The sequence below is a fragment of the Taeniopygia guttata genome, chromosome 3 (genome assembly GCF_048771995.1).
Source record: "Taeniopygia guttata chromosome 3, bTaeGut7.mat, whole genome shotgun sequence".
Taxonomy (NCBI): Eukaryota; Metazoa; Chordata; class Aves; order Passeriformes; family Estrildidae; genus Taeniopygia; species Taeniopygia guttata.
In genome coordinates, this window is record NC_133027.1 from 29,961,801 (window position 1) to 29,984,196 (window position 22,396).

At 34.9% G+C, this 22,396-nt stretch overlaps 1 protein-coding gene across 25 annotated transcripts in view; it reads left to right on the top strand.

Moving 5' to 3' along the window:
* The window catches only part of ADGRB3 (adhesion G protein-coupled receptor B3), a 442,973-nt gene that overhangs the window by 214,626 nt on the left and 205,951 nt on the right, over nucleotides 1-22,396 (top strand). For all 25 annotated transcript variants that reach the window (XM_041714791.2, XM_030269508.4, XM_030269522.4 and 22 more), the window contains 3 exons: nucleotides 4,383-4,577; nucleotides 10,985-11,053; nucleotides 15,511-15,619. In XM_041714791.2, the coding sequence (XP_041570725.1) occupies nucleotides 4,383-4,577; nucleotides 10,985-11,053; nucleotides 15,511-15,619 (373 nt within the window). The remainder of the gene's footprint in view (nucleotides 1-4,382; nucleotides 4,578-10,984; nucleotides 11,054-15,510; nucleotides 15,620-22,396) is intronic.

Genomic DNA, 22,396 nt, shown 5'->3' on the forward strand with positions numbered 1-22,396 from the left:
TAATTTATTATATTGAGGGAAAATAAATTTCTGTGCCAAAACAGTTAAAGGACTATCTATTGATTATCAGAAAAAAAAACAGCCTGTAATGAAGATTTTATCAAATGTGAACAACTTTCTTACAATGACATAACACTACAGGTATGGTGTGAATATTCTTACAATTTCTACATCTAAAAAATACTATATATTACAAAATATTAGTCTTGGGTTCTGAAGTTGAAAAGCAAAGTGATTTGCAGATTATGAGCAATTCCAGGATATATTTGTATTTCAAATGAACTTTCCTCACTTCTTTGTAGGGCTTACTAATTTGGGTTCTTTTAATTCCTCCCACCATAAAATGTATTAAGGACATCATTAGTAATAACTGGCCATGAATCCAATATCATCCTAAAAAATAATGAAAAATATTTGATGGTGTAGTTACTCTTCAAATTAATAATTCTTTTCAGTCTTTCATAGGTTTCTTGAGGGTTTGTTGTTTTCTGTCCTTTTAAACTACATCTAGTCTGCAGTGATTATTATGCAGTAATAAATTGTACTCCAGTGTCGATGGCTTAGGAGATCTGACTTTGTAAAGAGGCATTTTTATATCATACTTTCTGACTTTCTGATAAATTGAGGGACAAAGGCAGCTGGACCCTGAGTCAGTCCAGTTAAACATTTCAGTAATTTTTCAAGTATGCAGCCACACAGTGCAGGCTGATAGCGGCTGGGCTGACAACTGGTGTCAGTTTAACAGCTGCTTCATTTCACTGTCTCTCGGCTCATAAACTTTATTTTTAATGAACTTGCCTGTAGGACCACTAAAAAATGACCTTCACACAGGGCCTAGAGTGGTGACCAAAATAGCTTTCTTGGGCAGTGCGTAATGTCACAGTGACCGTAGCAGAGAAAATAAGCAGTATGGTGAGAAAGATGTTATACTAACTACTGATGACAATATTCTGTATTTCCATGCAGAAACATTATTTGATAGCTGTGCAATAATTCACCGCCTTCAATTTACACTAATTTGAAAATCTTCAGTGGCTTTAATGGTATTGTTCCATTTTACACCAACTGAGTGAATGGCCTGTGATTTTAAAGTTGTGTTTAGGTGTTGTAAGCTGTCTTACAACATGAAAATGCATTACATATTAAACAGGAAATAAAGAGGCTGTTAATTTTTCCCTGCACATTGTTTACTGGTCTTAGAAAAAAAATTATCTTAATTAATTCTAATTTTCACCACATTTTTGAGCTAAACACCTTGCAACCTTCTGCCTTGCTGTGCTGTTTCTAAGGATATGCTGCTTGTCTAACTTGAGGCAGTGTGGGCCTGGAGAGGTAGTGAAGGATTGGGGAAAGGGACTTCCATGTTTAAGCTTGAGAGGATGAAAAGAAAGGTGCTCTTGGAGCTGCATATGACTAGTGTGTATGAGGGAGAAAGGATCCTTGGGTTAGGAAACTGAGCTTTCTGGGTATGCCATTTAACAAAAAAAGAGTTCCAAACTGAGCTGTGGGTTTTAAGAGTCAGTAAATTCTGAGATACTTTGAGCCACCTACATCACAATCTTGGCTACTTTTGAAGCAAGTGTAATCACTTAGTCCTGTGACACTGTGGGCACTTGCTAGACCTTTTTTATCATTGTGCCCAAAGAGCAACCAAAGGGTCTTCCTGAAAGCATTAAAGGCCATACTACAGCTCCCACTGCTGCTAGAGATCTGACAAAAAACCAGATCCTTACTTGTTTGAAAGTGTAGGAACCAGTCAAAACTAGGATCATTTCAATTTATTACTTGCATTCCAAAAGCAGCTGAGGCCAAGACTTCTGTCTTGAAAAAAACAAAAACCATCAACAACAGCCTCTCCCATCTTTAAAACGTGAATTTAAAGTTTGCATGGAAGACTTTAAATTCACAAAGCATGGAAAAACAAATGGGAGGTGAGCATATAGATGAAGCAGAAGGAACCAAAATAATGCACTACAAAATAACTTGCTGACTAGTTCAACAGCCTTCCTACCAGTGTTTATACAAGTGTAACAGCACAGCAGAGTTTTTATGAGGACTGATCAATTGCTGTTATTACTAATATTAAAAGAACATGTTTTTTCTCTCTTAAACCCTGCCTTCAAGTTGTGTGATGCCTTTCCCACAGTACATTCTGAGGCACATGTTAGATTTGGGAGTTCAGCTATTTGGACAGCCTCTTATGTCTTTTGGGCTTGACTAAAGGTGCATTCAGTATTGTTAATCCTCAAAATCTGGAAATATGTTCTGGTGTAAGGAAGAGGTGGATAAGTTACAACAAAAGTTACTCTCTTTAGTGTTACTGTGCTGGCTGATGCTCTTTTCACCTGCTACTGGGACACAATGTGTGAGCAGATGAGACAAATGGCAACATTTCCCAAGAAAATTTCCACAGAAAATGCACAAATCAAGTTCATGCTTGCTTTTACTTGTCCCAAAGAAAGTAGGTCATAATGTTATGTGTACGATACCAGATTCCTGAATTTACTAAAATTAATTTCCTTCCATTCTCACACCTTTTTCTTGAGTATTATTTTCCTACACATTTATGTCCAAAATCTCTTTCTAAAAGGAACAGAAATTGAATGAAATTATTTCTGGAAGCAAGCTTCTTGACTGATTACATATTGCAGTATTCTGAAGACTGAGGGAGGTATTTCTGCTGAAATATTTGTTTAAAAATGCAACCAACCAGACAAAACAATTAATGGTCTTAGTTCTCACTGATTTTTTTTCTAAATATTAATAATACTATTATGCTTGTACCTCTGTACTCATGGTATAGAATAGATTCACTCCCTGTCCAAGATGCAGCAGGCAGTCTTAAGTATTTCTAGGGTTTTGTCAGGGCACTGGTGGTCCATAAAAATCCCCAGCTGCTCTTAAAGATGATTTAAGGCCATGGAGGAAGCATGAAGCAGCCCCTTTGCCCATCCCAGCTTTGTTACATATATCTAGTTTATCTGATAACTGGTTGAGAACCAAAATATGAACCAACATCATGAAAAAAAACCCACGCTGCTTAAAATTAGTATGTCAGAGGATGATTACATTTTTTAAGTTGATTTCATGGGAGCTGATTTGAACCCTTTTAAACACCTTTATTATATAGTGTATCCTTATATATTATTTTATATAATGAAAACCTGCATATTGACACAAATTGTCTGGAGACATCTGGAAGTGGCACAAAGTATCTTTACACTCCTCCTTCCACATCACCACCCTATTATCACAGGATCATCAAGTTTGGAAGAGACTTTCAATATCATCTAGTTCAACTGTATGTTACATTAGTAATTTTTCCCTCTATATGTTAGTAATAAGGCCAGTTTAAAAGCAATTGAAGATACATTTTTGAAGACCATGACAACGTTTTTGATGCCAGTTGCATAGTATTTCCAGCCCTCCTGCTTAGAATGAGGTCTGTGTTGGGTAATTCTATCTAAAAACCTTTAAACTCAGAATATTTTATGATTCTATGATATTCTAATTTTCAATTCAGAACTTGTGCTTTTATGCTTAAATTATAATGTATATTTGAAAATAGGTTGTTTAACTTTTGCTCTTTCTTTTAGCCTTGTATGGCCTTATCCTAGCTTTGTGATACTCTATGCATCTTCCTGGGATGCTGAGTCAGCTTTGAGAATTAACCAGACCCACAAGTTCAGTTTTTATCAGGAGGGTACTTCTAGCATATTTGTTTTGGATCACTAGCCCTGAACACATCTGCTGGGATAACTGGGAGAACTACTGCTAAAGTATGCTCTTTTGGCAGATACACAGGAGCTATTCATAATTTAATTTGCATTTCTTGGAAAAAGTAAACAGGATTGTTCCGAGTTAACACCTTTGTGCTAGTGCTACATAAGAGTGCATCATAACCAGCTTCCAGCTAAACCACCTCTTTTGCACTGACTAGCCAAACTGGGCTGGCAGAGGTGAAAGGTCTACTCTCCTATAGTAAATCAGATTATAACAAGTACTGCCTTAGCATTTATTCCTTTCAGAGGTCTCAGTTGTTAAATGAGGGGTAGCTGTGGTTGTACAAATGTTCTTCTGAGGAAGGACAGTTCCTTGTTGTGTTATGACAACAAATTAAAGCTTCAGTCCAGCCCATGGTGTTTCAAGAAGCAAATGTGTGAAACACAAGAAATTCAGAAGCTTTCAGTATAAAATCAATAATGCTCTGATAAAAATAATATTTCTATCACCATAGACTACTATTTTGTCTTATCTTTAACAGGACATTTTTTTACTAGTTTTAACTTTTAATATTTTCACTCTGTTTAGAACTTACCATACATTTTTCTGAGTAAAGTAGGTTCTGATAATAGTTTTTTTTTTTTTTTCTTTTGGTATAGATTAAAGAGCATCTTGCCAAGGGTCAGAGGATGTTGGCTGGTGATGGCATGTCCCAAGTAACCAAGACACTACTGGATTTAACGCAGAGGAAAAATTTTTATGCTGGGGACCTTCTAATTTCCGTGGAAATTCTCAGAAATGTTACAGACACATTTAAAAGAGCAAGTTATATCCCTGCGTCTGATGGGGTGCAGGTAAGAGAAATATTGTAAAAGTAATGTTTCAATTGATGGAGTTTATGTCTGTATGTTGCATTATACTGCATGGCAGTTGGTTTGCTCACAGAGGCAAGGGAAGGTTTCCACATAAGCATTCTTCACATAAAGCTAAGATCCAAGTGTAAAGTCGGAGAAGGCTCAGCAACATTTAATAAGAAAAATATCAAAACCAGTGCAGTGGGTGAAATATGTAAAATACTTTCTTTCTAGCATTTCAGTGTCTTTGTCTTTCAAGGTTCGGTCTGGTTGATAGGAGGTGTTGGTATGTTTTGGCACTAGCATTTAGCTGGTGTTCTTTTTTCCAGTTCATTTCAGTTCAAAAGCTATTCACCAAGTTATGTAATTCTGGCATTGCTTCTTCATTTTAGATAAATAAAGGTTATTAAAAGTGCACAGGAGTGATGGATAGTGCATTTTATATAAGTTTCTATTTTACATGTTATATTAACTCTTCTTGTGCAAGAGGACAAATAAAATGCTGTCAGAGATAAAACAAATGCAATTATTTCTATATAATGGGCTGCATAGCTCTTACTCAGGACTTCTAGATAAAGATATTGGTTTCATCTTATATATGAAAATTTTAGACACTTTTCAAAGATTGTAGATTACTGACAAAGAATAATAAGAGGGCAGGTGTGTATAATATTTATGAACAGGAGAGCTTAATGATCAATCATAAATTACTAATGAAGTTATTAATGCAGGTCATGTATTTGTGTAAAGGTAAGCATAAATTATAAATACATGTTGGAATAGATGCATGCAGATGAAGGGAGATGGCTTGGAAAAGACATTTTTTCAAAGTTAAGTTTTCAAGACTTGCTATTGTATTTTCACTTTTCTAGTTTTTCTAAGCACAAACAATTAACTTCCACAGTAAAACCGATATTTCTTGTGTTGGCCTGTAGCCAGCTGATATTTTTTTTTTAAACAACACTTTTCTTAAGAGTATGTTTGCTGAATAAGCCTTCTTTTTTATTATTGAATGAGAGATAGTATCTAGTCAGTAATAATTTTACTGTTAAGCAGGATGTTATTCACTGAAAATTTTCATGCAATCAATGGTCTGATAGCCCAGTGTGACTTCTTCATGGTTCACAGTCTTTAGCAGAACCCTACAAAGTCTTAAGCAGAACCAGTCTTGAGAAACTGCTTGATACAAGTGATTTTGTACATGGGTCTAGCAGATCAGGTCATTGGCAGTTTACCTACATTAGAGAGGATTTGATTCTTTTCCCACTGTTGATAGTGCCAAAAGTTTTGCTTCATTTTGCAATTTAGAGCTCTTTCCAAAATTCTAATAGCATTCTGGCAAAATTTTTCAATGTTATTAAATATTTTAATAAGAATTTTAAAAAATAATTTAGAACCAAGAAATTTAAAATATAAAAATTAGTAAGTCAAATTCTAAAAGATTTCTCAAACCAAAGAAAATAACTGTATTTCAGTATTTGCATGCCTAAATACAAGGAGTTCTTTAATTCCAGTTGAAAAAGACACTTAAAATTCAAATCAGACAAAATAAAAGTACAAAAAAAAACGAACAAGAAAACACCAAAACCCTAAACAAACAAACAGAAAAACCCCAAACATCAAACCAAGGTAAAATTAAAAAAACTCAACAGACAATATTCAGCAAAGTAAGTGAAATCAGACTAAAGCATGTGTTTGGCCCAGGGGATATATTAAGAAAGGTTATTTTTACTGACTTCTGGTGATATAAAGTGACATTCTGGCTCAGTAACAAAAGTTTAAAATTTACTACTAATTTCTAAAAAGCATGTTTCCACATGTAAACATATGTCATATTCTACCATACTCTGGAGTATTGCATTTATTTTTAATTTGCATTAGGACATACTTTCTAGCTCATTGTCAAAGTGAGTGACAAAAAGATAAAAATTAAAATTGCATGAAAATTCTTCTTTATGTACAGTCTCTGTGTGGTGTTCTAATGACATTAAATTTTTTAAACTGGATAAAGAGTAGAATTTCTTAGGTGATGGATTTTAGTTTTAAAGAAATAATAAGAAAAGCATGAGTGAGATTTAAAGTCTCTAAAACCCATAATTTATCATTTTGTGTGATGCTGGAAAAGTAGGCTATGATGAATTATGGACAACAGTATTTTTTATTTACAAAACACTTGAATTATGACTGAGAAAGAAAAGGTCTATATGTCGGAATATATTTGTATCTTTACACTTCATCCATCTAGATAGTCCTTCAAATCCCTACAATATCTGGTTTATATTCAATATTAATATTCATGAATAGTTCAAGAGTTGTGATTCAGAGACTCCATAACAAAATGAATGAACCGAAAAGTGAGATCAAATTTGAAATTTTCCAGCTAATTATCCAAAATGAAGGTGCTGCTGACTGATGTGCTGCATTGAAAATGCCACTTCTTTAGGCAGACAATAGCAAGAGCAAAATAAAGCTTTTAAGGTATGCATATTTAGTGCCAAGTTATTTATTACATGACTCCTTTTACTTTTGCATCTTTTAACTGTTTTTTGCAACAATATCTATGTTTACTTGCACATACAATACAATGTCAAGAACAAAAATAACCATTTATAAACAAGAAGGTGTCCTGCATCAGTGACTGAAAATATCAGTACAGTAGCAGAAATTATTGCAAGACATGTCATTCAATTCTTCTGCAAGCAAGGTATTTCATTTAATATGGGAATTCTTTAAAATACCCTCTGCAGGTACACTGAGACCATGAGATGGAAACTGTACTTATGTGAGAATGATTCTACCAGGAAGAAAAAACAAATTTTAAATAAGCAAAATGAAAGCAACATTTTGGAATATTATCTGGAACTGGTCTAAAAGTGCTTGAAATTCCTTCTAAGGACAGGAGGGCAGGAAAGTAACTACATTTCAGACAGAATGGTGAAGTGAGTTGTACAGTCCCCTGATGTAGCACACAACAGGAAAAAAGGTTTCTCCCCAAAGAAGCTAGAGCAGTATAATCCCTTTTATATTAGCCATAGGGACCATTGCTGTGAGTCAGGGTTTAACAGGATTGTCCAATCCTTTTTCCCTCCACCTTCCTCCTCCCGCACACATTCACTAAGCTGAAGTCCAAAAGTGGAGGTGACTTAAGGTTATCCATTACTTCCTCCTAGGGAGGAATCCTTCTCTAACCGTATAAAAGGATTTATTGCAACTTTATGCCTGCAGAGAGGGTCAAAAAATTTGGACTGTAATAGAGAACTGCAGACATTGTATTACAGAAGAAAAAATTGAAAGGAAGGAAATTAAATTAGGAAAATGTTGTTGTCCATTCCCAGCTGTAACTGTCATGATCATCAAAAAAGCCTGAGCAAAAATAAAGGACTTCAAAATTTGGTTCTGGCTGTCCCAACATTTTTTATAGTGACCAGTTTGGTAATATGCCAGCCTGGCTATGAAAGAAAGAAGCTTGATTCTACAGGGAGGTCCAGTGTTCATTACAGTAATTCCCTCAGATCACATCCATAATGCTTCTAAAATTTAGCCTCCACACCTGTCAATCATTTTACTAAAGGACAGTGCTTTTTCTTTCATGATTAATGCAATAAACAAGAGAGTAGTCAAAGTAGGACAAAGACTTTTTAACCCTTCTTCCCCTGTCACATTTTTTTAGATGCATTTCATATCTGTTCATTACTGAAGCAGCAAATCCATTTGCTCATCTCCATTTAATTCACAAAGCACTGATTCTGCTTTGAAAATTCGCTTGGACTGAAAAACCTGCACACATCTCACCCTCCAGTGCTACCATAAATATGGCACCAACCAAGGTTAGAAATAACAAAAGAGCTCAAGAAGAAATATATTCTTATTGCTAAGTTCATACACCTAATTTATACCTTTTTGGCAAGAGTAGAAATATATATAAGTTATTGCTCATCTTTTGTTTGTGCTTGAGTCCAGCATTATTTATAAACTTTTCCACATGCATTTCTGTCAATTATTGGTAATTTTAATGCTTTTTGTAACTAAAATAAATATGAAATTTAACTAATGCATAACAATATTAGCAAACCCATGTAATATATCATCTGCAAGAAACAGTTTAAAATCCTGAGGGCTCTTCATGCAATCTAGGCAACTCTCAGATAGATCTCATTAGACAGACATGGGTACTTTTGCAATTAAGGCTTAGACTGCAGGGGAATCAGTGTCTGCAGTGTAATGCAAAACTACCTTCAAAACAACTTTCTAGTATGATAAATTATCCCACACTGAGTTCCACGCTGCTGCAGCTAGACTGCTACTGATGCCCTAATAAATTAAAGTTAAAATTTCCATCCATTGCATTTCTACAATATTGCACTGGAAGAGTTGAGAACTACCATATTTAGAAAAGTGTTTTCATTCAGGCAAAATCTTCATAAGGATGACTCTGCCAAGTAAAAGTCTTCACCAAATTATACTGCCCTACAGTAAGTGTGATTATAGTGCCATGAAACTGGCATGCTTTGACTAACAGATTATTTTACTTGGGGGACCAGTGAAGACATACATTTTTCGTAGCTGAAGTTGCATTTACAGAATTGTGATTTGCCAACCTTGTTAAACTGGAAAATCATTTGTAATAAATACCAAATGTAACTCCTTGTATTGTGCTTTATTTTGCTATAGAATTTCTGAAAGGGATTAAGTGTATTCCATATATATAAGTATATGACTATATCTATTCTTCCTATTTTTAACGTGACTGGAGTATTGTTGCAAATTGGATCAAACAATGAACACATTTTTATTTTATGTCCTATCATTAATTTCCATCTTGTCCAAATGCTTACTTATAATTTTCACAGGAGCTTGTTGAGCTATTTTGTTTCTTTTCATGAAGTTTGTTGTGTTACTGAAGCTTGTGGAAATTATGCTAGTGACCTCAGTGAGAGAAGAGTTGTAGCCTCACTAATAAGCAGGATTACTTTGTCCAAGTTCTGCAAAATTTCAGTCATGTCTAGAATAAATCTGGTCAAGTTAAAGAAATTTTTATCCATGCAAATTTTGTAGTTAGCATAGTTAACTTCCTATTGGTTAAGCAAAGAGAGATCCTCTTGCTTGTCAAGTGCTTAGTGTTGGGACCAGGTTAGACTGGTAAAATATTATTATTAAAAATAGTTTTCACAAGTTTTCTTCAATTTTGCATCCTAAATTGTTTTACTTATATAGTTGTGAGACACCTAAAATGTTGGTGATATCTTTATTTTGAAATAAATGTCTTTTCAAGCATACCCACAATAGTCTGATGTTGGAAGTTTGTCCATTCTAGTTTCATTCATTGTGCAGTTGAATCCTTTGTACTTTCATGAATAGTGAGTTAAAGTTGCTTCTTAAACCTTATTTAAGTCCTTTTTATATCCCAAAATGGGTAATAAGTAAGTGTAGGTGAGGTGGTGACCAGTAATCTGAGTTCCAGCAAGGTCACGTTGCTGGCATTCCTGTTAAAGTTTTTTAGAAATTGTGAGGAACTTAATTGCACTCTTCAGCTAAGGTTACTGGAAACTACATGTATCTTTTATGAAGGAACAGAAAAAATATAATTGGCAGGCTGTAGATTTTGTCATTCTGCACAAAATGTGATACAGAAATGAGAACAGACTGCACAAATTCTTACCTTTTAAGGATGAAGAAGTTGGGAATACAAATTGCTAGAGAGAGCAGACAAAATTAGAAAGGAGATTTCTCCACAAACATCTGGAGAACAGTGAATTTTTAAATGTATGATTTGTATCTAACTGTCCTGCATTTTTTTCCCATATACTTAAATGAATAGGAGAATCAGAAAAAGAAGTTAACAGCTTAGGTTCAAAGAAACCGAAATTGCTTATTCCTTTTAAGTTGAAACTCCTAAAAGGATAGAGGCAAGTGTGACATATAAAAGTAAGAAGCATCTGATTTGAAACTGTATTGACCAATGAAATGTCATTGAATGCCCTATATATGGTTAAAAAGGATAATTTTCTCATTTTGAATGGAAATTGAAGACTCGAGACTGGTGCTTTCTTAAATGTACTTTGGTTTTTTGCAAAATTTGTAGTTCTCTAGTTTCTGGAATGAGAGCAATTTGTGAATAGTACACCTTCACATTTAAAAGTTTAGCAAATTTAAAATGGTTCTTGTTTCATACAAAGGGGTACTACAGAACTATATACACAAGAATTAAAAAATTACCATAAAATATGTGCCCTCTTATCAGTCTAATGTACTATTTTGCTATGTCATCTCTTCCACTGACAGAAAATAGGCTGCAGAACTGCATCTGTAATAGGGAAAGGAAAGCTTTCTTAATATCAGATACAGGATGTGGCAGTTCATATCTTTGAAATCATTTTACTTAGTCTTTCATTTAATTGATTTTTCAGAACTTCTTTCAAATCATAAGTAATCTCTTAGATGAAGAGAACAAAGAGAAATGGGAAGATGCGCAACAGGTAGGATTTGACAAAATTTAATATATGGTTTCAGAAATCAGGTTAAAGATGCACCCTGTTGTGGGTGAAAGGAAGTCCTAAGTGATAGACTATCTGGGTGAAAAATTGGTCCTTTTCAAAAAGGGGCAATACCAGGACCCACCAGCTAATTCCTTATATTGAAATTATATTTAAAATATAACTTGCTTCTTTTAATAAAAACAGATTTTTATTAACATTCCATGGGATTATTCACTATGTTTTTGCTTTGGACATTGTAATGAAGTACATACAAAGGCCGAAAAATGTTACTGAGGGCTGGCTGCAATGCTGCTTTTGTTAAACATGACACATCAGACCTCACCCAAAAACCTCATACAATACCCCTAAACAACTTATAGAAGTGCAAACAGTAGACCTTTCATATAAGGTTGTATTTAGAAGAACAGTTGTGATCCTCAGTACTGAAAAGTTTCTGGTCTAGAAATTTTTATAAAACAGGAAAGTCTAGCAAAAATCATGAATGTATGACAAAAGAGTTAAAATTCAAATAACCCCCCTTTTCTTTTTGCTTGGATACAATAATTTCCTACATGGGAACTTCTTATACCAAGAAGTTACTGGACAATGTTAAGATTTGTGTTCATGAACGTGACCATAATACTGTCAGGTTTATTCAGGTACAAATAACACTGACAATGGGGATGAACATAGTTATGTAAAGAGGAAAATTTTTGGGGGGATGCTCAAAGGCAGGGAAACATTTATGAAGAAGGATTAAACAAAGCAAGATATTTCCGTATGGAAAAGAGTCAAGTGCACTTATTTGCAATAGAAGCTTTTAAAATCAGGAGTGGTTTGGAGAATGTGCTGCAGGAATACTTAATCTACTCACTTGTGATTCTTGTAAAATAACTAAAGGACATCAAAATAGTGGCAGATTCAGAATGAATACAGGAGATACTTATTCTGTAGAAGGCTACCTTGCAGAACTTCTTGCAACTGAAAGGACGCAAGTTAAAAATGTAAATAGACAAATTTATGAAAGAAAAACCGTGGTTTTGCACAAGGCAGTCTTTTGGCAAAAAAGGCTGGGCAAGACTTTGCAAGCAAGTATCACTATTTTCCTGCCCTCTTATACTCTTCCTTAGACATCAGCTTTTTGCCACTGTCAAAGGCAAGAAAACAGCTTACATAGCTCTTTGCTCTACTCTTGTGCAGTCATTGTGACTGTGTTCTATAGATACTTGAACTTTGTTCACTTTTCATGTCATTTCTAATAAATCACAATGTACTTAAAGATCTTTGAAGCTATTTACCCTCGGTTCTGTAAGTTCATGTTTATGATATCACTAATAAAGGGAAGATCAGGACTTTTCATCACTAATTCAAACCTTGAAGTAAGCACATGACACTGCAGCTGACCCAACACAATTCAGCTGGGAATAATTTTTTTTTTTTTCCTGTTTTTCTGTTCCTCTCTAGAAGAGCCAGATACAAAAATAGACAAAGTGGGTCATTTTCTTTAGCAGTGATGGATGGAAACAGCAAAATCACATACATGTGGGCTGTTTCCATAAACAACACCAAGACAAGGAAACCAATTTTAAGCAACTATTTTAGCCTCACTAACAGACATGATACCACTCCTATGTTATCGACCTTGTCTTCTACCTCTATCTTGCCTGCTTACCCATGCCATGTCAGACATCTGACCCCAGAGATTTGGGGATGACAAAACTTAACAGGCAATTCTGAGAATGTGGAGACAAAGAGGCAACAGTAAATCTCCAGTTCCCTCTTTTCACTGCTGCTCATAGAAGAAGTTATGTTAAAAAATAGAGGGAACAAGTTGTTTCTACTTTTCCATAGCTCCTTCTCTCTGCCTAGTAAATCGTTGTGCTACAGATCTAGGTACAGCAGAAACTCAAAAGAACCAAGATGATCTGAACACAGGAGTAGTGGGGCCATAGGTTCCTGGTTGCAAAGCTAGAGGATTCACTAAATCTTAGACGACTGAGATATGACCCCCCCACCATGCCCCTACTCTAATTAATGTTCTTGTACAGTTACATAAGCATACTCAAAGAAACTTTGGAAGCAAGTAGCTCTTCATAACAGCTTGGAGGAGTGAGCAGGTACTGGTGAATAAAGGTGATCCTGTTTCTGGTTCAGCCACTGAGCTTAATTTTCTGCAATAAAACATTGCAAACCTAGGTGCAGTCTGACCAAGCTTTTTGCCAGCTTGCATAGTTTTCTTAAATTCCACAGCTACTATTAGCATAGATCTCTTAGCCTGTTTTCTAGATTATTTGCTGCAAAGAAAATCTTACTCACTGTCAGCAAATTGCTGACTTTCAGTCAAGTATACAGCTGCAATGCTTCAGCACATCTGTTTTTCTAGCTGAAATGCCAACAGTTGATAACCATTAATTATAGGTTATATAGCATTCAGATAAGCAGCACTCACTTTAATACTTGCTTTTTTTTTTAAGAGCTGATGTAAAGCACTGCACACAGGAAGCCATTTCAATCCACAATGTGTAAGTTTATACTGGAGTTTCAAAACATGTCATATTCTTCACCAAGATCTGCTGGCATCGTATTGATTAACTAGTACTTCAGATACATAAAAACCTAGAGTACCTGCTCAACTGAGTGCTCAACAGTTTATTACTATACAATTTTATATGCAAGAACAAAGGTTTAAAAAATCTCACTGATATTTTTCCTTAGTACTTAATCTGTGAGTGTGGGTGCTTTGAATGAGATACATACAAAAACCACACTTAACTACCTCAGTAATACATCATCAGAAAAATGGACTTTAAGTCTCTGTCACCTGAAGTAGCATTTGCCACCTGTTAGAATCATAATTGTCACAACAAATTTATCTTCAAAACAGTATTACTGCCCTACCTTTTACGAAAAGATGCATATAGAAAACAATGCACCTTGTGAAATTAGCTATTCTGAACTAAGCAACTATGGATCTAGATAGAGTAAGATGAAGATGGAGTGCAGCATGCTGGAATTTATAGTCTCTGTAGGGTTTTTTTAGAGTCTGCAGTCCCAGTAGAGGAAAGGATGGGTTAAATATGGCTTATAAAGTGAAATTGGGACATTTCACTGATATGAAGAAAAAAATCACCATGAACAGATCATCCGTTTTTTTGTTTTTTTTTTTTTTTTCTATTGCAAGACACTCTGTTACTGAAAATTGTCTTGTTCATAACAGGCATTAAAAACCAATTTTTTTCTTTTTTATGTATGCGATATGAACAGAACTTCTAGTCTTATTAATAACTGTTATGATCTCTAATGCTGTTTTGTTGATGAATCATTACTGTTGAATATTAAGGAAAATATTTTTATTAGTAGCTCACGCCTTTGCAAATAAACTGTATTTTTTGAAAATGTGTTTTTATAATTTAAAAAACCAAACTGAGAGGCTACATTAGCAATGCCAAGGCTCCTGCAATTTATTTTAGTTTACTCTGTCCAGTTCTGGTCTCTATAGTACAAGACAAAGTAATGAAATGAGCCCAGAAAAAATACCATGAAGTTGTTTAGAGGATTAGAGCATTAGATATGCAAGGATAGGCTGAAATAGCTGACACTCTTTTGCTTGGAAACATGACAATATTAAAAGTTCTTGAATGGGAAAACAGTAAAGAAGACCGAGCCAAGTCTCAGTGGTGTCAATTGACAGAATAAAAAACAAGGGGCAAAAATTAAAATACAGAAAAAGCCATTCATGTATAAAAAAACTGTTTGGCAGTTGGAGTGATTGAATACTAGAACATGTTGTGCAGACCAGCTCTGGGGTCATCTTCCTGGGAGACATTCAGAATCCAACTGTGTGTGTTCCTGGGCAACTTGCTAGAGCTGATCTTGCTTTGCACAGAGGCTTGAGCTGGATGATTTCTACTGGCCCCTTCTAACCTCCAATATTCTATGATTCTACTATTCCATATCAGCAACGAAAATAATACTACCAGTAAAGATTTAACTTACATGTTGACTGATTCAGCAAAGGTTATCATACTGGCAAGGCCACAGTAAGATTTGCATTACTGTTTGCATCAGTAGTTCTGAAGTTACTGAAAATATCTTCAGAGGAAGGAAAAATACTTTAATTAAAGCTGTTCTGTAATATGAAATGCTTTAACCATTAATGAAAGTAATGGCCACTAAGTGTTTGATAAGTGCAGTGACTTAGTAGAAACATTTTCCACAGTTCCAGTGCACAGTTGATTTCACATATCTTTTTGCGAAGTAGCATCTTTTTATATGAGGATTTAATAGAAAAATGGTTGTTTTACAGTAACAGAAAATGTTTAGCATTGAAGCACAGGAAGAGCTGTTTGACTGTTACTTCTCAATTTGCTTTTGATGGCATTTAGGTTTTATTTGAATTTGAAGCTGTAGACATTTTGATATTATAGTAAATGTCATGTCTTACCTTCCTTTGTTAGATCTATCCAGGTTCAGTGGAGTTAATGCAGGTGATTGAAGATTTTATACACATTGTTGGAATGGGAATGATGGACTTTCAGAATTCATACCTAATGACTGGAAATGTAGGTAAGAAATAGAAATTTCTTTTATCAAATTTATGACCTATTGAAAATCAGAAGTTCCAAGTATGTACTACAGAGTTGCTGCTTCTGTCACATTCCAGATTGGGCTCTTCCTCCTCCACCAGATTATCTGTTGCTTGTTTATACTCTCTCTGGTTTAGCACATTCAGAATGGCTTACCTGTTATATTTCTTCATAATTATATCTCAAGATCTAAATGCAAAGTTTTAGAATTTAAGAATATTAAGAAAATACTCACCAGAATACTATGAACTGTAGGTAGAATTTTGAGTGTTTCCAGGATACATAGTGTTTCAAATGCTACTTTATGAAATTGTGCTGAGTTAAAATTAATACACTTAATAGCTCGAAAAGTGTTTATTTTGTTGACATTGTCTTTTAAAATTCCATTATCATATGGAATATTAAAATTATATTATAAAATAATATAAGTACTTATAAAATATTATTAAATAACTGTTTTAAATATTAATTAATAAAAATATTAAAAGTATAATATAAAAAATATTTTACTATTCCATTCTTCTCTCAAAGAACAGTCTTTCCACATGTTATGCTGCGAGTATCAGTACAGATAAACAACAATTTTTAAAAATATATGTTAGGTACCAAAATAATTAAAGCATAAAATTTCTTATGTTAGTTTTATTATGTGTAACATTTTCAAAATTGTGTTGAGATTTATTTTTTAAACTTCATTTTTGCCACTGGAGAGTTTCCAGGTAATACTCATATAATAACAAACATCAAATATAAAAAGGCCTGGCAACTCAATTACATTTATTAGTAGTCATAAATGAGCTGGAATGTGAAAGCATTTTTTTTTTTAAATTGAACTGAAAAAATTACTTTGAAAAGCTATTCTCTAATCATTTTGTCTTTGTTTAGTACCTTTGTTATTCAATTAAATTGCTGTAGTGCCAGGAAAGTATTAGGAAGTTATATGTAAGAAATAAATCCAAAATATATGTTTGTCCGATAACAAAACTTCTGATGTCAATATATTTTTTTCCGATTTTAAGTCAGCATCTTACTGCACATATATGTCCGTCACTTATTCAGCGAGTCATTATAATGAGTAAGAAAATATGGTCATTTTGAAATTAGTTAGTGGAATAAATCAGGGAAAATGTTGGATTGTCCCTATTGAATATTTAGCTTGCTGCTCTGTAATAATAAATATTTATTATTGTTCTTCAGTTCATATTACAGAGTGATAGTACTGTAAACACAAGTCCTTATAAGGCACAACCTTGTACTGGAGACATGTCAAAGAACTCCCCAGAAAGAACTCTGGCAGTCTTAAAATGTTTAAAATATTTTGTTTAAAAGTAGGGTTTTAACCAGTGATTTATTATTTCTGTGGTACTACTCTTCATACTGTAATACCACTTAAACCTTCTTCCAGTTGTCAGTCCTTCATTATGCTAGACCCTGCACAAATCTATAAAGGAAAGTATCTTTTCTGAAATGTTTGTTCCATGACATTTTTCTAACAAAATAAAAAGATGAACTTATTTAAAGTGCACAGTCCATGCCGCTTGGCATGTTGTAGTACATTCTAATATGTTTGTCCTCTGAAAAATGTGAAAAAAATATCTAACAGGAAAATGCATTCAGATTAAGAAGATGCATTCAAATAATCTGTGTCTCTATATATTCATGGCTTCACATGAGAAACAGCAACAACATTTCAATTGAATCAGAAACTTTGCTGTGCACTGGCTGGTTCAGATAACTGCAGAATCTTTGCAATCTTTCTTTTGATTATCTTCCTCTTCCCACATATAAGATATTTTTAGGCACTCAGGAGATCTGTTCTTAACTATAAAACCATCAAAGAAATAGAAAAACAATGAGAAATGAATGATGAAAACTGGAAATGAATTTATAGGTTTAATCTGACTACCTAGCCCTGTGCCTTGATATATTGGCATGAGTTTATCCTCCCTATGCTCGGTCAGCCATCAAAAAAGGACAGGGTCACTGTGGTGCAAATCATTGTTCAGAATAATTGAGCTCAGGTGACATGCTGAGATGGAGACAGAAGGCTGTTATCAGCAAGGAATAATTTCTTATTTTCACTAACATGAAAGGTATGTATCTGGAATAATTCAGTTTTAGTATAGTTGTCCTCGGGGCATTGGCATAACTGTCTGACTGCCTATGTACTTGGGTTTTAGGGAATATTTATGTTGATAACTCAACTGAAAAGAATAAACTATGCAGTTTTTGACTGGTCAGCAATTATTCTATACCAACAAGAGCTTATAAATATGTGAAGTCTTATCTATAAACAATACTCTTTTAAGTTGAGAAACACATTTAATACAGAAAGCAGATATTGTGCATAAATTAGACCCAAATTTTACCTAAATTCGTCTTTAAACAGAAAAATCCAGTAGTTCATAGAATAAAATCATAGAACAGTTTGGGTTAGAAGATACATTTTCAAATCACTGGTTGCTCAGAGCCCCATGGCATGTGACTGTGAATGTTTCCAGGGATGGGGTGTCTTCTACCACCTCCCTGGGAAACCAGTTTCAGTGTTTACCCACCCTTATTGCAAGAAACCTTTTCCTTATATCTAGTCTAAGTTTATCCTGTTTAGTTTAAAACCATCACGCCTTGTATTATAGCAACAGCCCGTGCTAAAAAGTTGGTTCATCTTTCTTATAGGCCCCCTTTAGATAGTGAAAAGCTGCAATAAGGTTTACCCGAAGCCCTCTCTTCTCCAGGCTGAAGAACCCAACCACTCTCAGCCTGTCTTTATAGCAACATGCTCCAGCCCCCTGATCATTTTTCTGACCCTCATCTGGACCCAGTCAAACGGATTCATGTCCTTCCTGTGCTGGGAATCCCAGAGCTGGCTGCAGCACTGCACATGGGGTCTCACCAGAGTTAAGGGGCAGGATCACCTCCCTCACCCTGCTGGCTGTGCTGCTTTTGATGCAGCTCAGGATATAACTGGCTTTCTGGGCTGCAAGCCCTCATGTCTAGCTCAGGCCTAGCTCCAGTATCTCCAAGTCCTTCTCCTCAGGGTTGTCTCAATCAGCCTGTGTTGATGCCAGGGGTCGGGTAGCAGCAACCTACACGCAGCACCTTGCACTTGGACTAGTGAATCTCTTGAGGTTCCCATGGGCCCAGTTCTTGAGCTTTTCCAACCACACTACTCAGCTTGGTGCCTTCTCTAGACTTGCTGGGGACACAGCAAGTGTCCTTTGTCATTGATGGAGATGTTAAACACTGCTTGTCCCAGCACAAACTCCTGAGGGACACCACTTGTCAAATATCCATCAGGATACTGAGCCATGAACCACTACCCTCTGGATGTGACCAACCAAATTCTAATCCATCAAAGAGTACACTCATCAAAAGAGAAGGGCATTGTTGGGGCCATGTGAAAGGTTTTACAGAAGTCCAGGGGGCATCCATAGCTCTTGCCTTGTCCACTGATGCAATCACTCCATTACAGAAGACCACTAAGTTGGTTAGGCAATACTCGCCCAAGGAGAAGCTGTGTTACTGTCTTTAATTACCTCCCTGTCTTCTATTTGCCTTAGAATACTTTCTGTGAGGTTTCCAGGCACAGATGTGAGGCTGACAGGGGTCCTATTGAATCAATAGTTATTTACCATAAAATATTCTCTCAGCATCTTCACATGCTTTAAATGCTTTTTGCTGTGTTTTCATTTTCAAATCACTTTAAAGTTCAGAAAAATTACTCTAAATATGAACTAAATATGAGCTACATATGAACTGCTACTTCTTGTCAGAGAAAAATAATCCAATTTTGTTGCAAATTTCACAGTAACACAGTGAGTTCTTGGTTTCCTTCTACTAGTTTCAGTTTACAAGTTTGTTGCTAATTGAATGACATTTCGAATTGAATAGTAGTTGATGTAAAATTTGAGCACCTAATTTTGTTCCACAGATATGCTAATCTCCTAAGATTTTGCACAGAGGGGATTTTATTTTCTCTTTCTTTCAAGACACTGAAACAAGTAGTTGTGGCTTAAAAAGTTACTAAATAGCCATGCTGCAATGACTTTCCATTGCACATTCTCAATTCATGACAAATGGGAAGGGATGAAAGGAACATTAACTACACAGTAGGCTATCACAAACCACATTATATAATACATTTGAAAATAGCTAAGAGGACCAAAAGGACAGTTGCTATGCCCCTGTTAAACTTTTCATTGTGATGGCTTTTAATGCAAATTTTTCATTTCTTCTGAACAAAACATCAAAGACTGTTTTAAAATCCAGATAATCCAACATCTGTACTTTATTGCGGAAGCTCGGTCAATTCAAATGCATTTCCATTAAACAAGGCCCATTTTCTATTAGCTTTTCTCTCAACAATAGCGAATATACTACAAAAAACTTAACAAAAGTTAAGTTTTTTTGTTGTAAAAGCAACAATTTACTTTGTTTATGCATGGTGGGGACAGATGGTATTTGTTTTATCATTGCACTCTGTATTATATTCCTTTAAGAAATGATTAGGTAAAATAAAAGGAGGTATAAGCCTCCTTCCTCACCCTGCTCTTTTTCTTCTTCTTCTTCCTCTCATTCTTCTTCTTCCACCTCCTCCTCCTCCAGACCAGCTGAGCAGCCACACAAAAATGATAGTGTGAACAAACAGAAGCTTTTGCTATCACTCAGTGTCCCTGAATTCACTGAAAGCACAGACCCACACGCAAGGATACAACATGCAGTAGGACAAACCGATAGCTTTCAGTTTTGTCTGTTTTAAAGATAAGTTCTTGATTTTAGATTAAAGAATTAACCTTGGCTTTTAATAGCCTTGTGAATTTTTCTCTGAACACTAAAGACCTGAGCAGATCATCCCAGTGCTTTGGCTGAGTTCTCATCACAGTGAACCATTAAGAGTTTTGAAGATATGTAATAAAAGTTGGGTGAACTGCTATTAAGAAATGTTCAAACTTTGACTTAAAAAGAAAATATCTAACTGGAAGACTGGAGTGCTACAAGCATAGATATCTTTAAAGATACAGGTGGAAGTTGGAACTGGAAATAGGGAGCAGTATTAGGGGATACATATTTCTATGGCAGATTCAGATACTTTTGTAAGGGAAAATTTTCCCAGTGTTGTCAAATAAATTTCCTTAAGAGCAGCAGCCAAAATAAATAGCTAAAGGGCATTCTGTTGTCAAAAATCAAGCTTACAGCTCTAAGATGATATCAATAAAAACCCAAATAATCTTGACAAGCAATATGTTGTCATAGGTGTTATTTAGAACTGAAAGAAAAAAAACAAATGATAATTTTCAGCATGCGAGAAGCCACTTTCTGTTAATGTTCATTTTATGAATATGGATGTTTCAATGATCAGTAGTTTTATAAAATGTGCAGCTATCACAAAGTTACTTAGACTGGTCAAAGGCAGGAAAGACTGAAGATTTCCAGGAGGTACATTGAAATGAAAAGGAGAGGATATACACTGCCAGATTAAATTCAGTTTTGACAGAGCATTTAAGAGGGAGTAGATCAAGCCATTCAGAGAAAATTACAGCATTAGTGTGCAAAACTAGCAGTCTAAAGAAAATACAGATTTTTTTTTTTTTTCAATTTTCAGTAGCAATCACTTGCAACACTCTTTTCAATTGAGATTATATGGCTTGGATTCATTTTACTTACTTTAAGTATCACAAAATTTGCCAAATTCACTCTAAACCTCCTTTAAAATCAAGGGATTGTACTGCTCAGGAGAGCAACTCATGTCATCTCAGACATCTAAAATAAGGGCATGGATTACCTTGTGGAAGTTCTGCCACTGGATGTAAAGGTAGCCTAGTGACTAGCTCATGTTTCAATGATTCATGTCATCTAAAGCAACTAAAAGTGGGTTTTTGTCAGTTAATAAAACCTGTGAACACAGAGATGTTCAGAGCTGAATGATCAAAAAACCAAAACAAAATAATAAAAATAAATAAAGTATAATAATTAAAAATCAGATTGAGAGTTGGACTTATTAGAATAGATATTTGAGAACAGATTGTTAAAAGGGACTGCATGTACACAACTGAAGAGTGAATACAAAGTGAAACTAGGCTGACATCTCTGCTTAATCTTGTTCACAGGAAAAAACAAAGATTCCCAACTCTATTGTAGCACATTTAATTCTGAATAAGCATGAAGTCAAGGTCCAGCAAGGTACAAAATAGGAACAAGTAGATGTGTGTCTACATGGTAAATGCAGCTAGCTATAATATTATATGAAAAAATGAAGAGGTGTAAACCATATTTCCATGCATAAATCAACTTTTAACAGCCTGTTATCTCTCAACTTAAAAATGGCTGCTGTGACACTGGTACTCTGATGAGTAATCTGATTTAGTATAATAATTAACATTTCATTTAACACTTGAAACTGAGCTGCTTATATAAGTTTTATAAACATTGGCAGGAAACAAAGTCTGATTTCTGCCTTCACAGACAGTCTAGGATGCCATATGGCAGAAGATGTTTTGAAAGTATCCATTATCTCCTTTCTTTGCATACCTTATTGCTACACCTTCAATCTCCCATTACATGAAATTTTAGGAAAACACAAAAGAATCCTGCAGGCATACGGAGTGTATCTTAAAATTTTTCCAGTCCTAGGTAGAGACACTTAGAGATGTTTGTGGCCAAAGGAGCTTTCAGAAAATGTACCTACTCTAGCTATAAGACATAAGCAAATGTACATATGCTGAGCTTTGGGAATGCTAGAAAATAAGCAAGCTGAATT